We start from the raw sequence: 16,304 nt of genomic DNA on the forward strand, positions 1-16,304 counted from the left end.
CTGCATGCGCCGCGCTGAAGCCCACAGGACAGCCTGAGCTGGCAGCCGGGCTGGTGGGAGTGCCTCAGGTGGCAGTGTTTGATGGCCAGCCTCTCCTGCTTTCAGAGCTGTAAGGTTCACTCCGACACCACCATCACCTGCCCCTCTCCAGCTGCCTCCAATGTCACTGCCGGCGGCAAGCCCGCGCCCGTCGATTTCTTTCTCAACGGACGCCTCTATGCAGACGACCACCCGGCCCTGGACGAGGAGATGTACCCTGAGGAGGCCCTGCACATCAGCAAGTTCAGCCTGGAGTACTATACTGACCCCCAGTTCTTCACAGCCAAGAAGGAGAAGTGGATCAAGCACCATCCCGGCGAGCCCTTGACTCTGGTTATACACGTAAGGAAGCCATGCGTCTGGCCCTGCTGCTGCCAGGGTTGTCTGCTCCCCGCTGGAGACTCTCAGGCTCCACTACCACCACAGAGACTGTCTGCAAATGCAGGAGAGAGGGGAGGGTGGGAGAGGCAGGCACAGGCAGTTCTTGCCCAGCCTTCTGCACCTGCACCTCCTCGCCAGGAGACAGTGTGCCCCAGGGATGCCCTTCAGGACTTGATGGCAGAGTTGTTTGTGGAGGATGTGACAGCAAGGAGCTCAATGGAAAGCTGGCCTGAGGTCAGGCAGGTGCTCTGGCGGCTTCTGACAATGGGATCTCTTCCTGTGGGAGCTAGTCCTGCATGTTGCTCTTCTGGCTGCTGAATGCAGCTCGGGTAAGGAGGAAGCTGGGGTGCAGCAGCTGAGGGCTCGGACAATGTGCAGTGGTGACTCAAAGGCCATTGTTGGCTGCAGGATATCCTCCTGGGTCCCTGCTCCTCAGCCCCTGCAGGTATCCCCCAGCTCCTCCACTCCACATCCTTCCCCCTCCCAGGTGGGCTCTTCCCACCTTATCTGCGGTGCGCAGCCAGGCCAGATCAAAAGCAGATAGCCCCAGGTCCTGTGAGGGGCTTTCTCGTCCTGTCCCCCATGCTGAGTGAGCAGTGGGAAGCAGGAACATGGGAAGTGGCCCAGCTCTGGGTTTCCTGTGGAACGTTGGAAAAATGTGCCTAGCAAGGCAGAGTGCTCCCAGGTCTGCAAAAATGGCAGGGAAGAGGGAAGGGGAAGCAGGAAGATAGGTTGCAGTTCTGACTGCTGCTCTGAGTCTGACATCCTGGCTCTATTTTTGTCACCAGAAAGAGCCTGACAGCCTGGGCCTGGAGAGCAACGAGTACCAGGTGCGAATTGGCCTCGTCTCCTGCGAGATCCAGATCGTGTCAGACAGGGTCATCCACTGCTCCGTCAACGAGTCGCTCAGCACCTCGCACAGGCAGCTGCCCGTGACCGTGAGTTCCAGAGAGCAGGCTCCCAGTGCGGGCAGGAGGGTCCCACAGGCAGGGCCTGCTGGGAATGGGCAGCCTGGCAGAGCTGCAGGGCTGATGGGGAGGTGGCGGGAGCGGTGCCCAGGGTGGCTGGCTGGGTGTGATGGAGAGGGGTTTACTGCAGTGCGTGGGCAGTGGCAGCTGCTGAGCTCAGTGCTATGAGCAGCAGGGCAGGGGTTGGCAGCTCCTGCAGGGCTCGGGCAAAGCCCAGGAGTGTGACTGCTGGTCACTTGCAGGCATTCTCCCTGCCCCACAGGGGACACGGGTGGGGATTTCTGTGCAGTTTTCAGCCAGCTGACCTGTGGACATGAGATTCTGGCCAGGAAGCAATGAGCCACTGCAGATGGGTCCCTGCAGGAGTACCTGAGGCTGGAAGGTTTCATCTTGCTTCCTGGGGGCTGCCACTGTATCACTGCCCAGAGCTGCATGTTCAGGGCTGTCCAACCTCCTCCCTGCAGCGTTCGCAGTGCTCTGTTGCTGCCCTTTTTTCCGCAGACTGCTCTGCTCGCCCTTGGCTCCACTCATGCCATGTGCAGCCTATCACATCACTCTTCCTACCTCCATCTCCATGATCTGAGACCCTGCAGCGCCCTCCCAGGGAGTAGGTGGGAATCTGTGCTGTGGGCAGGAGGATGGTTTCAAAGGCAGTTGGGAGGGCTGTGAACTTGTGCTGCTCAGGAGAAGGGCAGGAAGCTGCAGCGCCAGTCCACTGTCAGGGCTGTCCAGTTTGCTGGCTGCAGCCTGTCACAAGAAGCTCTGCTGCACACAGGAAGGGTGCAAATGCAGAAGATGAGAATTTCCCAAGTCTTTCTGTTGGAAATTCTGAATTGGGTAACTTTGTGTCTAGTGAGAACCAAGAGGAAGGGAAATCCCTTTGGGGAAAAAGAGGAATTTGTGAGCTCACTCATCTTGGTTTGGCATACAGCAGTCAGGGCAGTGCCTGGGCAGGTCCCTAGGAAGCAGGAGAATGACACCCAGCCCCAAGGTAGCTGAGTGTCCCATTAGTGAGAGCACAGTGGAGTAACCAACTCCTGTCCGTGCCCTTGAGCACTCACAGACCCTTCCTCCCTGGTTCGAGTTGCCTCCTGCTGGGCCTTTCACAGGCATCAGCTGCCCTTACCACCTACTTGTAGCAATTTGTGGTGGTCCCTGCATGATGTGCATCAAGGACAGGGCTCGGGAGCTGCAGAAGCCTCCCTGCTGGTGTGGGTTGCCTCTGGCAAGCTGAGGTGCCTGGTGGCATAGCAGCCCTTTAAAAGATGTCCCACTGCTGATCTTAGTCCTGACCATGAGTTTGGGTGAGCTTGTCCTGAGAAAGTGTTCCGGGGCCACTACTGAGTAGTGCAGATAGACAGGAGAGGCTTGCTGAGGCCTTCAAACCCATTTTTGTCATGACCAAACAGTTTAAACACTGAATTAAACAGCAAGCGTGGGATTTCTCCTCTGGCAAATGCAAAAGGTTGAGCTGGTGGGGAGAAAAAAGACTCCAAACACATCAAGACTTGCTTCATTGCAGCATTCTGGAGGGAAGAGGTGGAGAGCTTGAGGCTAGGCAGGACGCTGTGCAGGCTGCTGGACCAACCTTTGCGGGTGCCTCTGTGGTGCAACTTGTCCTCTTGCAGCATCTCAGCTCCCAGCTGGTGTGCACAGGGGAAGAGACTGAAGCTCGTAGTGTGGGGTGCTGCCTGGAGGCACCACTGCAGAAAGCCAAGAGTCTGGCCAAAGGCTGGTACAAGGGCACACTGGAGCTCAGAGCTGCAGAAGCCTGGCCAAGAGGTCCAGTGCTGATAGTCAGAGGTGCTGATGGTTTTGCTGATGCTGCTGATGGCAGCTTGTGGCAGGATAGTCCATCCTCCCCTGCTTGGGGAAGGAGCAGTGCAGAGAGACCTCCAGACCTGTTCAAATGCCTTCAGCCAGTAGCTGAAGCTTCTCTTCCCCCTTCTTCCCTGGGAGAAGCGAAACTCACATTCCCAGAAATGGACATGAGCTTTCCCTATCAGATGGTGCTGCTGAACCCAGGGCCCTAGAGAGCCATCAGTAAACCCTGGCCAGCCTGCACATGATGGGTCCTGGTCTCTTCCCTTCCAGTGCTCAGGAGGCGAGGGACTGAGCTTGAGAGGTTTGTGCTTGGTATGGTAAGAGGTGTGGGTTGGGATCAGAGCCTGGCACCCAGTGCAGCACCTTGGCCTCCAGGTCACTGCTGCTCTCTGCTCTCTTTGGTTATTTTTATGCTCTTTTTTGTATTTCAAAATGTTTATAGTTTTTTTACCCTTCTCACAAGTGGCTTTTGGAGGAGAAGGGGGAGTGCAGCTGGGAGCTAAAGGCCATCCAGAGCATAACAGAGTCGGCTGACTGGTGGGTTTCTAGTAGTCGTAGTCCAGGCAGTGCTATGCAGTGCAGTGAGGTCTTCCAGGAAGGGTCATGTCCTGCTCTAGGGTTGGGGGGCCATGACATGGCCTGGAGCCTGCAACTGCCACCCAAGCCCTGTGGTGGCCCCCAGGATGGACACCACTGCAGTACTGCAGCCTGCTGTGAGCTGGCCTCAGCTGCCCACCAGAGCCCATGGGAAGGGAATTGGGTTCTTCTGAGACACACAAAGCTCTGAGATCCAGCAGTGAAAAACACAGCCTGGTCTCTCCTGGTGGGCTGGGCCAGCATGGCCTGTCCCATGGGCGGAGGTCTGCCCAGCAATGCCCAGTGGCCCCTCCTTGCTCAGCCTGTGAGCCGCTTGGCAGCGTGCGGCTGAGCTCCTGCTTTTCTTGCCTCTACCTCCCTAGATCCAAGTGGGAAAGTTCAACTACACCATCGCCACGCTGCAGCTCGGGGGAGGAGAGACTGCCATCATCGTCTCCATTGTCATCTGCAGCATCCTGCTGGTGCTCTCTGTTGTAGGTGAGAGAGAGGGCTGAGCTCCCAGGCTGTGCCAGGGCTGCTGCTTGCATGTAGAGGGCGAGGTGGCTCACACCTTAGGAGACCTCTGAGCGCTGCAGCTGTGCAGTGCCTGAACCTGCTCTGGGTGCAGCAAGTGGCCACTCTTCTTTGAAGAGGCAGTGCTCGGGATCAGAGGTTCCTGCAGCATGGAGCATTGGCTGGCTGAAGCCACAGCTCTGTTCCTGGAGCCTGTGACAGTTACAAATGTCCCCTTGCCCCCAAACACTTCACAGCTGTCACAGACCGTCCCGCAGGGCTACCTAGCCCCAGGTCCTGTCATCAGTAACAGCCAGTGACAGGCACCTGGCAAGGAGCATGGAGAGCAGAGCTGCAGATCTGGAGCAGACACACGAGTTTGCCAGGCTGGCTGGAAGCCGTGCAGCGCACCTGTGTCCTTTGGCTCCTGTCCCTGCTCATCGCATGCCCAGAGTGACTGTGCAGCCAAACCTGTCAGCTCCCAGCACACCAGGGGCTTCTAATAGGGCCTTCATCTATTTTTAATCAAGATGATCATGCACAGCATTTATGAATGCACCACCTGACATTAGAAACATCTTTCTGGAGGCATGGGAAGACAGTCAGACATGAACACTGTCATACAGGTGGTGAACATCTTAAAGTCTGTGTTCATTAATCAGCTGGAGCACATTCATGTGCAGTTAGGCTGAACGCAGAGAGCTTAGCCCTCAATTGAAGGTGACAGCTACAGCTCCATCATTGCATTCCAGCTGGTTTTGCTTATTAACAGATAATCAGTTGCCTGATCAGACACCAGGCTGCTGTAGGTGTTAAACCAACACTGAGTTTAGCTTCCTGCACCCCTGTCAGCAGGGGACTGCTCGATCCCTGCTGCAGCTGCTCCGAAGCCCCAGTCCAAAGGGCTTGTTGCTTCCTCTCTTGCAGCCCTCTTTGTGTTTTGCACCAAGAGCCGCAGAGCCGAGCGGTACTGGCAGAAAACCCTGCTGCAGATGGAGGAGATGGAGTCACAGATCCGGGAGGAGATCCGCAAAGGTGAGGCACTGTGCTGGGCCCCGGGCAGCAGCCAAGGCTGGCAGGGAGATGCCTGAGTGGCAGGGCTGAAGCTGTTCACCTTCTGCTCTGTAGAAACTCCTGGAACTCTTGACAGGAGAATTCCTATTGTCACTGAGGAGCTTCAGCAGGGTTTGTGAGTGGCTCTGCTGCTGTCCTATTGCCTGGGCAAGCTGCTGATCTACAGGGCCACTCCTTCCCCTGCCTCAGGGTTGATGGCCCTTGGCCATGACAGAGAGCTGCTTGGAGGCCACACTAATCCTTGGTGTGCTTTGTGGTTGTGTGCAGCAAGAACTGCAGCACACTCCTGCTAGAGCAGTGGGAGAAACAGCCTGAGCAACCGCATCTGCTGTCCCCATGGCAGGTGTCTCTGGTCCTTCTCCTGTAAAACCAGGCTGGGGCTGATCTCCCGAGGGCAGAGGAGATGTTCTCTCGGTGCTGTGAGACATGATGTGTAGACCTGATGGTTAAAGCCTGGCAGTAATCTGCTGCTCCCTGAGAAAACCCTGCTGCAGCCCACTCAAGGAGAGGCTGGAGGAGGCAGGGAGGGGACATGCTACACGTTGCAGTGCCAGCCTGCCTGCTGTCCCAGCTGGTGGAGCTCTCAGCATCTGGGGATCTCCGTGTCAGGTTTTGCAGAGCTGCAGACAGACATGACAGACCTGACCAAGGAGCTGAACCGCAGCCAGGGGATCCCCTTCCTGGAATACAAGCACTTTGTCACCCGGACCTTCTTCCCCAAGGTAGGGCCCCTCAGTGCTGCCGGCTCCTTCACAGGCCACTCCAGGGCTCTGCTTTCCCTCTGCCCAGGGGTTACAAAACGCTGGTGCTGCTGTGTATGTAGTTGTCACAGGTTGAGTCTCAGTTCTGGCTGGGCTGTGAAGCAAGGTTGCCTTACTAGTGCATGATGTGAGCCCAGTGGCATCACTGTCCTGGACTGGCTGTGGCTCGCCTATTTGGTGCCGTTGGCCAGCAGGTGCTGGGGACTCTCCAGGGGCTCCAGTGTCACCCTGCCCTGAAGCTGGAGAGGGGCTGAAGGTGCATCTGCATTCAGGAAGAGAGGCATTGTTGCTCACTGCAGTGCACCACCGAGGAGCTGCACTGCTCATCCTCATAAGTTTCATGAGTCTCTGCCCCTTTCTCTCCTCTCCATCAAAGACTGGGCCCATGGTGCTCCCAGTCAGATGCCCAGTCCCAGTCTGCCTGCCCAGAGTCCTCTTCCAGACATGCTGGTGCCATAGCTGCCGCCCTGGCTGCCCTGCTGTGCCGCAGCGTGCCCTGAGCAGCAGCCGTATTTCAGCCCCGAGGCAGCTGCGGCTGGGCGGTGAGGGTGAGGAACTGATTTACGGCTGCGGAGCCTCAGCAGCAGTCAGTGCTCAGGGCCTTCAGCCAGTCCCTATGTACGCACACAGCAGTGTGAGGTTCAGCCTGCTCTGAGTGCTGGAGATGTAAACGTGTTCCACATCTGTTTCAGGAGTTCCATGTGTTAGAGCACCCAGAACTCCTCTGGTTTGATTCAGGCTCCTCTAATGCTTTCTCCTGGGCACTTTTCTAGCTGCTAGATCAGTCTGTTTGCTGCAGCCTCCCTGCCCTCACAGCCCTGTGGCTGCACCAGTGGTTGCTTCCCCCGTGCTGGCAGCGTTCGCTCCTTCAGGAGGCTCTTGCAGAGTGCCTAAGGGCTCCGTGAGCCACTCCAGTGGGTGTCTGCACTCCTCAGGAGGTGTCTCTGTGCCCCGTGCCTAACGCTGTGCTTGGTTGCAGTGTTCCTCACTCTACGAGGAGTGCTACATCCTGCCGACCCAGCAGCTCAGCTCCCAGGGGGGCTCCCAGGCCCAGGAAACCCACCCGCTCCTGGTCGGAGAATGGAAAGTGAGTAACTCCTGACAAACCCACTGCTGGGTGGCTGCTGCCCAAGCTGGTGTGTGCCAACCCTGCCAGGTGTTCTCCGTGGTGCAGGGGCATGCTCCCACAACACAGCCTATCGCCGTGCTGGCAGGGAAGGGCCTGGCTCTGGCGCTCTGCTCTGCAGCTGAAGGCTGCTGTAAGATCTGCTCTTACCAACTCCTGAGGCTGACCAACTCAAGAAGTCCTCTCCACCTCTCGCTGATTGCCCTGGCAGCCCTCAGCTGCCCTTCCTGCGTCTGGCCAATGTCCATCTTGTAGCAGGTAGCCCAGAACTGGCCACGGCACTCCAGGTAGCCTTACAAGTGCTGAGCAGAGAGGAACAAGCACTGCCACCACCCTGCTGGCCACGTGTCACACCCAGCTGTGTCCTTGCCAGGGGACTCTGCACCTGAGGGAGTCAGGGGGCTTCAGCTCAGCAGGGACATCCTCGTAGTCAGGAAGGATAAAAGCTGGAGGAAAGCAACTGGCAGGGTTTTCTCACTCTGCTTCCTGCATTCTTCTTTAGATCCCTGAAAGCTGCAGGCCCAATATGGAAGAAGGGATCTCGCTGTTCTCCACCTTACTCAACAACAAGCACTTCCTCATTGTCTTTGTCCATGCTCTTGAGCAGCAGAAGGACTTTGCTGTTAGAGACAGGTATGAGCTTCAGAACCAAAGACCTGGCAGCTGGAGGACACTGAATTACCCTTGCCCTGTAAGCAGTCCCGCCTGTTTCTGGAGCCATGCATTTCAGCTGAAGGTTGTCACCCTTGCCTCCCACTGCTCTGTTAGAAATGGACAGCCATAAGCTTCTGTTATCCTGAGGAGCACCAAAAGGTGCAAGCAGTGACTTGCTCATGGGTGTTTGCATGCCTCAACCCTTGGTTTACCAGTACAAGGGTGTGAGCTGACCCAAGGTCCTGCAGCACTGGAAAAGGATTTGAAGTTTTGACACTGTTGAGAGGGCTCATGAAAACTGTCTGAAATGCTGGCTCTGTGTTTTGGATTCTTTGGTCAGTCAGCAGTTGGGTCTTACTGGATTGGTGTTGAGTCTCACACAGTTCTGTGTTCCAGGTGTAACCTGGCCTCCCTGCTTACTATCGCATTGCATGGGAAACTGGAGTATTACACCAGCATCATGAAGGACCTCTTGGTGGATCTAATCGATGCTTCAGCCTCCAAAAACCCCAAGCTGATGCTGAGGAGAACAGAGTCTGTGGTGGAGAAGATGCTTACCAACTGGATGTCCATCTGCATGTACAGCTATCTCAGAGTAAGAGAACCAGCTCTCTGCCCTTGGGGGGTGAGCTCGGGGCTGTGTGCAGTGGCAGTGAGGATGTGTGGGGCAGCCCAGGACCTGAACGCTTCCCAGCACTGCCCCTTGAACGGTCACAGGTGGCTGACCAGTGCCGGTGTGTTGAAAGGCTCAAGCGTGGAGAAGCAGCCTTGAGTTGCTTGTCCACTTCTGCCTGGGGGTTTGGTGAGGTCAGCCTTCGTGGCAGGGCAGCACGGGCGAGTGTTTTCCCTGTGCCTGAGAAGAGGCGCAAGGGAGTTGAAAAACAGCCACAACGGCTGAGGCCTGGCACTGGCTGCAGTTGTTTGTTTCCTGACCGGCTCACGCAGCCGTGCTGCTGGGCACTGCCCGCTCGCAGCGTGGCTGAGCGGGGAGCCCCGGCACGGCCACACGGGGCGGAGGCTGGTGCTCGGCGGCGTGGGAGGCGTGCCCTGGCTCCACCCCGGCCAGACCCTCGCAGCGGTGGTCCCTGCGGCCGGGCTGCCTTCCGAGGGTGACGAGCATCAGTGCGCGTGGATCTTGGAGCACATCAGCAGTCCATCTGCTCGGTGCTTTATCGCTGTCGCTTGCCAGTTCTGGGTGGAATTTCCCAGAAGAGTTGAGCAATAACTTAATTGATTCCACGGCAGTTAATTGGAGGACACCCCATTATACCCTCAGGGGAGAGCCCTGACAGAGCCTGCGGAAGAGCTCCGTTCCCAGAGTGTGTGCTGCAGCCACAGCCACGATTCTTATTGTCCTCAACATGTCACAGTGTCTTCCGATGCCAGCCCACGATCAGTTTTTGTCCTGGAGCCTCTGGTTTTGTAGTTCATAATCTTTCATTGCAGCTCGTGTAATTAGCCATCATAATGAAGGCAGAGTTACAGGAGGAAAGAGGGTGGCTGTGCCGTGGCAGCTCCATGATCCAGGGTGCCAGAGCAGAAAGGAGTGAATTGGTGAACGTGTTTTAATCTTGAGTTTTTGTGCCTGTAGTTAAACCATCAGAGGGGGAAAAAAAAGTGCTGATCTCTCCTTTCGGAGAGTGGAGACCACATGTGAGGCATTTGATCCAGCTCCAGCTTGTGCTAAAACGGACATTGTGCAAGAAAGCTTTCTCAGGGGAAAAAAAGAGGAAAGAGGTTCAAGTCTTAGCACACGTGCCTGGAGCCTTGGGCACACTGCAGAGATGACTGATGGCCAGGAACTCCCATGTGCCAGTGTGTGGGGCAGCAAGGTGCCCATCGCCATGGCTGTCCCCGTGGCTAGGGTGGTGCTGGTCCAGGCTGTGAGCTGGCTTTGCTGTGCCGTGTAGCCCCATGCAGAGAGAAGGAGGGACAGGGTACAGATGGGGGCAAGTCTTACAGGTCTGTGGTGGCCCTTGATGGATTTTTTGGGCCAGCAGATGAACCTCTGCTTCCACCCTCCTGCAGACAGGTCCTCAACAAGGGACCCAGCTGCAGCTGGGTTTACACTCTCCTCCTGTCTCAGCTGTAGCAGTCAAGGTCCTCGTGGCACTCCCCATGGCAACCCATTTCTCATCCCTGCAAAGCAAAGGGTGTCCATGCTGGAGAGCAGCAGAGAGCTGGTTTCCAACAGCCTTTTGTGTCGTATGTGCCCCGCGGTGAGATAGAGGACCTGAGCAGGGGAGAAACCATGCTGCCTGCTGGAGCGTGGAGGAGGTGGAGACCTGATCAGACAGAAATGGCTGATGAAACGTCCCTCTGACTGTCCCAGGTGGGCATGAGCTGGGCTGTACCGATGGGCGGGGGTCTCAGTCTGCACTGGCAGAGCTGGGCTCTTCCCTGGCACACAGAAGACAGAGCCGCTGCAGTCAGAGTGGGGCAGCTGCCAGGGCTGGGCTCAGGGCTTGTGATTCAGCTGCCAGCGACAGTCAGAGGGCTGCCCTGTGCCTTGCCCTCCTCTGGATCAGAGCCTGCTCTGGCAGAGGCACTGCCTGGCTCAGGATGCAGGCTGCCCGTGGACCTGCCGTGCCGGGCTGTCAGAGTGGTTCTCGTTCTGCAGCAGTCCCTGTTCACCCCCCGGCGAGTTCGGGCCAGCTGCCCCCGGCCCGGGGCGGGGGAGTGTTCCAGGCGCTTGTCCTCTGCCTTGTTAGCCAGAGCCACATGCCCAGAACATTTGTTTCCTGTTACTGCCCTGCCTCACAGCCCAACCTTTTGTGTTCTGGGGGAAGATGATTTGGTGGAGCTGTCTTCAGCTGGGCAGGCGCTGCAGACCTCAGTCAGCAGTGCTCTGAACGTGTGGAGGGCACCTGGGGCACTCAGTGCTGATGGGGAGGTTTGGCTTGCTGGGCAGGAGATGCGATGGGGAGCTGGTAGGAGGCTTGCTGCTGGGGATAGGCTTCAGAGAGAACTGGCAGCATGTGCACAGCTGCTGCAGACTCTGTTTCTGCAGAACTGAGAGTCTTGGATAAAATGGTCCAGGTGTCTGCTTTCTACCTGTTCTGGTGCCTCGCTCCTGACAGCATCAGGGCAACAGAACAGGTAGAAATAAAGGTCCTGGAATTCAGCTGTTAGGAGTAGGTCCAAGCTTCCCCAAGTCTTGCATGTGGGATGGAGCTGAGGTTTGGTTCTGCACAGAGTGCACACAGATCATCATCACCATCCCAAAAGGAGCAGGCACCTGGACCAAACAGCTGTTGCTGTGCTTTTCCCACCCCGGCCTCACCAAGATGTTGTGGAGATGGCTGCACTGTGCTCCTGGGAGGTCACCCCTGAGAGCCTGTCAGCTTTGTTCACGGTGCAGCAACATCTGAGTCCAGGCTGTGCTCTAAAGCTCTTTTCCCAAGCACGGGAGCCCGGAGCCCTCGCAGGGCGGTGGTGCGTGAAGCAGCGCAAGCCATGCCAGCCCAGCTGTGCTTCCCGTTACTGCCCGGCGCTGCCAGGGCCCTGGCTAGCTTTAGGAGCCCGCAACAGTTCAGTCAGGAATGAAAACGAAGTCTCATTAAAATACGTTCACAATGGGAGGAAAAAAGGCCCCAGACTGTGTTTTTTTAAGTATGTTTTTGTCCTGAATCAGCACTGATCTCTCCTAGTTCGACTTCCTTTCTCCCAGCCAGCCACGTCCAAAGCCAGTTTTGATTCATTTCCAGAGGAGCTTTCTGAACAATGCTTGAGGGTTCCAAGTTTGCCATTTTATCTCTCAGCCCTGCCCCCCAGCCCTTCTTTCCCCTTTGAAAGTTGCTGCCTGTTTAATGCCTTTGCAGATTTCCATAACATCCCACAGAGCCTGAGCCTGCAAGCCAGAGACTGGACAGAAAGAGTATCTGGCATGGGGCTGCCGCTGCCTTCTGCATGGCCACTCCTGGGGACTGGTCCTGCTTGTGCACACTGGGGCAGGTCTCAAACACTCTCTGTGTCCCGGAGGGGTGGGGGCTGCCCCATCTCTGGAACCGTTCCAGGTCAGGTTGTCTGGGGGTCTGAGCAACCTGCTCTAGTTGCAGATATCCCTGCTGACTGCACGGAGTTGGAGTAGATGACCTTGGAGTGTCCCTTCCACCCCAAACCAACCCATGGCTCTGTGGCTCCACACTAAGGTGCTGCACTGCCAGCCCAGCTGCTGCGGTCTGTGCTGGTTTCAGGCTGTGAAGGGCTCCCGCGGCAGCAGCTCTTTGCCGATGGGTTTGGAGGCAGCAGTGTTGGTAGTGCCTCATGTCTTTGTGGTCAGAGCCGGGGCTAGAGATTCCTATGGGGACAGGGCAAGCTCTAAAGCCTGGTGCTGAATGTGGCATTGGGTTGGTCCCTGCTGCGTGCTCACACATGGGACATGAGCAGAGATCCTACCCCTAGCAGAATCACCCTTGGGTCTGCCAGCACCAATGTGTGGGGTCAGCTTGATGGTGCTCTGCAGTTCACATCCCAGGGAAGCAGGTCCTGCAGCCTGGGCACATCCATGTCACCTCTTTGCTCATTACCCCATGCTCCTGCCTTGCTCTCAGCAGCCAAATCCTCTATATGGCCTCTGACACTTTCCCCACTCTGTTCATAATGCTTAGCTCCTCCATGTCCCCACACTTGCACGTCTGGCATGGAGCTGTGCCCTCCTCCACTTGCAGCACCAGCAGCATTTCTGCTGAGCCTGTTTTGTGTTGCCTGCTCAGAAGGAGCATTGCAGGAGGACATTAAACCCAGAAGAAGGCCCAAGGAGCTTCCCTGTGTTGATAAAAGCAGTTGTCCTGGGAAAATAAAGTGGGTGCAGTGTGGGCACAGATGCTGTGTACCCACCCGCCACCCTGCTGCAGTGTCTTGGTGTCAGCCGTGCTGACTGCAGCCGACTCAAAGCTGACATCAGACTAATTGCTGTAGCAATTATAGGGCAATTAGAATAAAAGAAGTACCAAGTCTTAATTAAGGAGCAGATTGAAGAGGATTTAGCAGCTCTAACTGAGAAATCTGAAAATCACTCAGTATCTGCTGCCTTGAGGAGGCTTCAGATGGCAGGGGGGTGGTGCTCGGCAGTGCGCAGGAATTTGCACTTGCCTGGCTGGAAGGAGATTGCAGATGAAGGGCAGGGAGGGTGGGATGCGCTCCACCCGCACGGAGCTCCTGTTTTCCTTGCACACCAGCGTGGCAGGCAGCAGGGGCCTGGCGTCAGCGTGTGGCTGAACCGCAGCACAGAGCTGGTCCCTGTTGTGCTCTGTGCTCCTTGCAGCATCTGCAGCCACCTCGCCCTGCAGGACAAGGCTTGATGGATGGAAGGAGTTAAATGGTGCTTGCTCGTGTGGCATGGGAACGGCCTGCTGGCCCTGATCCTCTGCGCTATGCTGTGACCGGGGCTCTGCTCTGGTATGAGAAGCATGAGCTGGTTCCCAGCGCCACAGGCACAGCAGTAGGCTCCCTGCCTTGGGGCTCCTTTCCATGGGGCTCCCTTCCATGGAGCTCAGTGCAAGCCAGGCAGCCCCAGAGGGCTTCAGCTGATAGTTTCACCAGAGAGCTGGGTGCCCAGATCTCTCTGCAGACCTGGCTTTTTGTGCAGTCCCCACCCCTGCCCTGCTGAGTGCAGGACACTGTACAGGCTGTGCCCTGCCAAGAGTCTGGGGAGCATCTCTGTGCCAGTGTGTGCCAGAGCCTGCCTGAGTCCACATGGATTTTCAGGTGTAAATCAGAGCATTCACTCAGTGTGCTGAGCATGCAGGTATCTGCTCAGCACAGCTGCCTGCAGGCCCTACCTCCTGAGCAGCACCAAGTGCTCTGCCCAGGGGACAGCAGAGCTGGAGAAGGGGTGGGGTGTGTTGTTGCTGACAGTTGCAGCTCACCATCCCCAAAAGCTGCCTGTGGCTGTTGTGTCCCCTTCCCCATTTGTGCTGTCACATTGCCACGAGTCTGAAAACTTCAGAGCAGCTTCAGGGAGATGCTGGTGGGAGTTCTGGGTCCTCAGTGCCTGGAGAGCAGTCCTGCTCCTTGAAGTGTGGATGTACCTCCAGAGCCCATGCAGAGCCTGTCCCACCAGGCTGCTGGAAGGAGCTGCCACCAGGAGCTCTGGTCGGTTTACTTGGTGCTCTTCCCTTTCCCCAGGAGACAGTCGGAGAGCCTTTCTTCCTGCTGATCTGTGCCATCAAGCAGCAGATTAACAAGGGCTCCATCGACGCCATCACCGGGAAGGCCAGGTACACCCTCAATGAGGAGTGGCTGCTGAGGGAGAACATCGAGGCCAAGCCCAGGGTGAGTACCTGCACCCCGGGGGGCAGTGGGCACATGTCCCTTCGGGGTAGTTGTGGCAGAGTCTGATGTGAGCTCGTGACTGCAGAACAAGGCTCATAGTGCCTGGGCTCAGGTCAGGAATGACAGGAGGCAAGAAAATTTGTTCTGCTGTGTTCAGAGAGTTAAAGCCAACAGATTTACCATTGCCAGCAAAGAAGCATCATGCCTGGCAGCAGGAAGGTACCAGTTGTGAGCCCAGAGCCCGGGGTGAGAGCTCTGCCCAGTGTGTGGCAGGAGGGCTGCTGAAAAAGAGGCGCTGCAAAATACCTCTGATGGGAGCAGACAGGCAGGGCTGTGCCTGCCAGGGGCTCAGCTCCCCTGGGCCTGATGTGGGGTCAGCCCACAGCTTTCCATAGCCTGGGCCAAATCCTGCTTGCAGGAGTCTGGCATAAATTTGGAGCAGCCTTGCTGCAGTCAGTGGCTGCCCCAGAGGGGCATTACTGTAACAGAGCAGGCTGGGGCTCCACATCCTCTGCAGGTTGCCAGCTGAGCTGCCGGTGTCCAGTGCAGCCAACGGGGGGACAGCAGGGTGCAGCAGGGGCATTCTGGGCAGAAATGACAGCTCCACCCAGAGCAGCCTGGTTCTGTGGTGGTACACAGTGTGAAATAACATCTTTGTCCTCTGCTGTGGCAAGAACTGGCCTCCAGCAGTGCATCCCCAGCAGTGCACCCCCAGTGCTCATAGACAGGGCACTGGAAAGCTGTTTGAGAAGGAGCCTCTAGGCCACGAAGGCCTCAGCCATGACTTACAGGTTCTTCTGGGGTAGCTCTGCTTGTGCACAGCCAATGCCTCTGGCCTCTGCACCCTGCTGCCATGGGCTTGCCAGCCAGGCAAGGAGATTGCTCCAGGGTTGCATCCATCACTAAATGAAGGCACAGACACACCAAGGAGCAGCAGACACGAGCAGGGGCAGAGCCATGCTTGTAGCATTTGGGTCTGCGCAGCTTGTGAGAGGAAGAAGTACCTGGGCCTTTCTTCTCCCTTGGCCAGCATGGCAGCTGCTCCCAGAAGAGAGGAGGATGTTCTGCAGGAAGAGCTGCTCTCGTTGCCTGCAGCTTCCTGCTTTGTATCCTGGGGTCCAGGCTGGTGCCTGCTGCAACCCACAGCCACTCACAGTTGCCTGTCTTGCTGTTCAGCAGGCTCTGGAGCACGTTGCTGGATTGTGCTGGTGGTGATCTCCAGTGCTGTAGCACATCCCAGGTTGTGAGATGCTTAAAGCTTGTTTAGACAAAGGAGCTGGGGCCGTGGTGTCAGGGAGAGGCTGAGCAATGAGCCTTGGCAGCCCCATTAGTCAGTGGCTGGAGCCAGGGAGCTGAGGACAGGGCTGTTACGTGGGCTGACCTTTCCTCCCACCCTGAGGTGGTCTCTCCCTCTGCTAAGGCCCATTAGCAAGGCAGTGTGGGACAAGGTTGCAGTGTCACTGTCTGTGTCCTCCTGGCTCCATCAATGGACAGGGACTTCAGCCTCCTGGGCTATAAATCAGTGCCTCTCGCTCATGGTGAAACTCAGATGACCTCATTTGTTCAGCCTGGTTTCCAGCAGCATGAGGCCCAGAGCACACCACTGAGAGCTGTGTATAGCCTCTCTGCCTCCCTGGGAGCCAGCAGAACTGGGAAGGTCACCTCTAACTTATCCTCTGCCTGCAGAACCTCAATGTCTCCTTCCAAGGCTGCGGGATGGACTCTCTGAGTGTCAGGGCCATGGACACAGACACACTCAGCCAAGTGAAGGAGAAGATTCTGGAGGCCTTCTGCAAGAATGTCCCCTACTCCCAGTGGCCAAGGGTGGAAGATGTTGACCTTGGTAAGGACCAGATGCTTTGGACCAGCCAGTCCTTAAAACCAGCTGCAGCAGGTGATGTTGCACAGCAGCTCCTGGTGCCTGCCAGGGGCAGTGAGTGAGGCAACACTGACAAGAGGGCAGACATCAGGGCAGCCTTTCCCTGAGGATGGTCTTCAGGAAAGAGTAGTGGGACCAGATACTGGTGGGCAAGAATAGCTGGGCACATAACTGGAAAGTCCAAGTAGAGCAGAGGGACTTGGCACCCTTTAAAGACTTATCTCCAGAGCAGG

General features: G+C 56.8%; 1 protein-coding gene across 2 annotated transcripts in view; it reads left to right on the top strand.

The window, feature by feature from the left end:
- The window catches only part of PLXND1 (plexin D1), a 72,351-nt gene that overhangs the window by 42,456 nt on the left and 13,591 nt on the right, over positions 1–16,304 (top strand). For both annotated transcript variants that reach the window (XM_064156110.1, XM_064156111.1), the window contains exons 18-27: positions 106–381; positions 1,209–1,358; positions 4,172–4,286; positions 5,229–5,336; positions 5,985–6,097; positions 7,116–7,223; positions 7,765–7,895; positions 8,313–8,511; positions 14,046–14,192; positions 15,879–16,035. In XM_064156110.1, the coding sequence (XP_064012180.1) occupies positions 106–381; positions 1,209–1,358; positions 4,172–4,286; positions 5,229–5,336; positions 5,985–6,097; positions 7,116–7,223; positions 7,765–7,895; positions 8,313–8,511; positions 14,046–14,192; positions 15,879–16,035 (1,504 nt within the window). The remainder of the gene's footprint in view (positions 1–105; positions 382–1,208; positions 1,359–4,171; positions 4,287–5,228; positions 5,337–5,984; positions 6,098–7,115; positions 7,224–7,764; positions 7,896–8,312; positions 8,512–14,045; positions 14,193–15,878; positions 16,036–16,304) is intronic.

Source organism: Pogoniulus pusillus, chromosome 16, assembly GCF_015220805.1.
Source record: "Pogoniulus pusillus isolate bPogPus1 chromosome 16, bPogPus1.pri, whole genome shotgun sequence".
NCBI lineage: Eukaryota > Metazoa > Chordata > Aves > Piciformes > Lybiidae > Pogoniulus > Pogoniulus pusillus.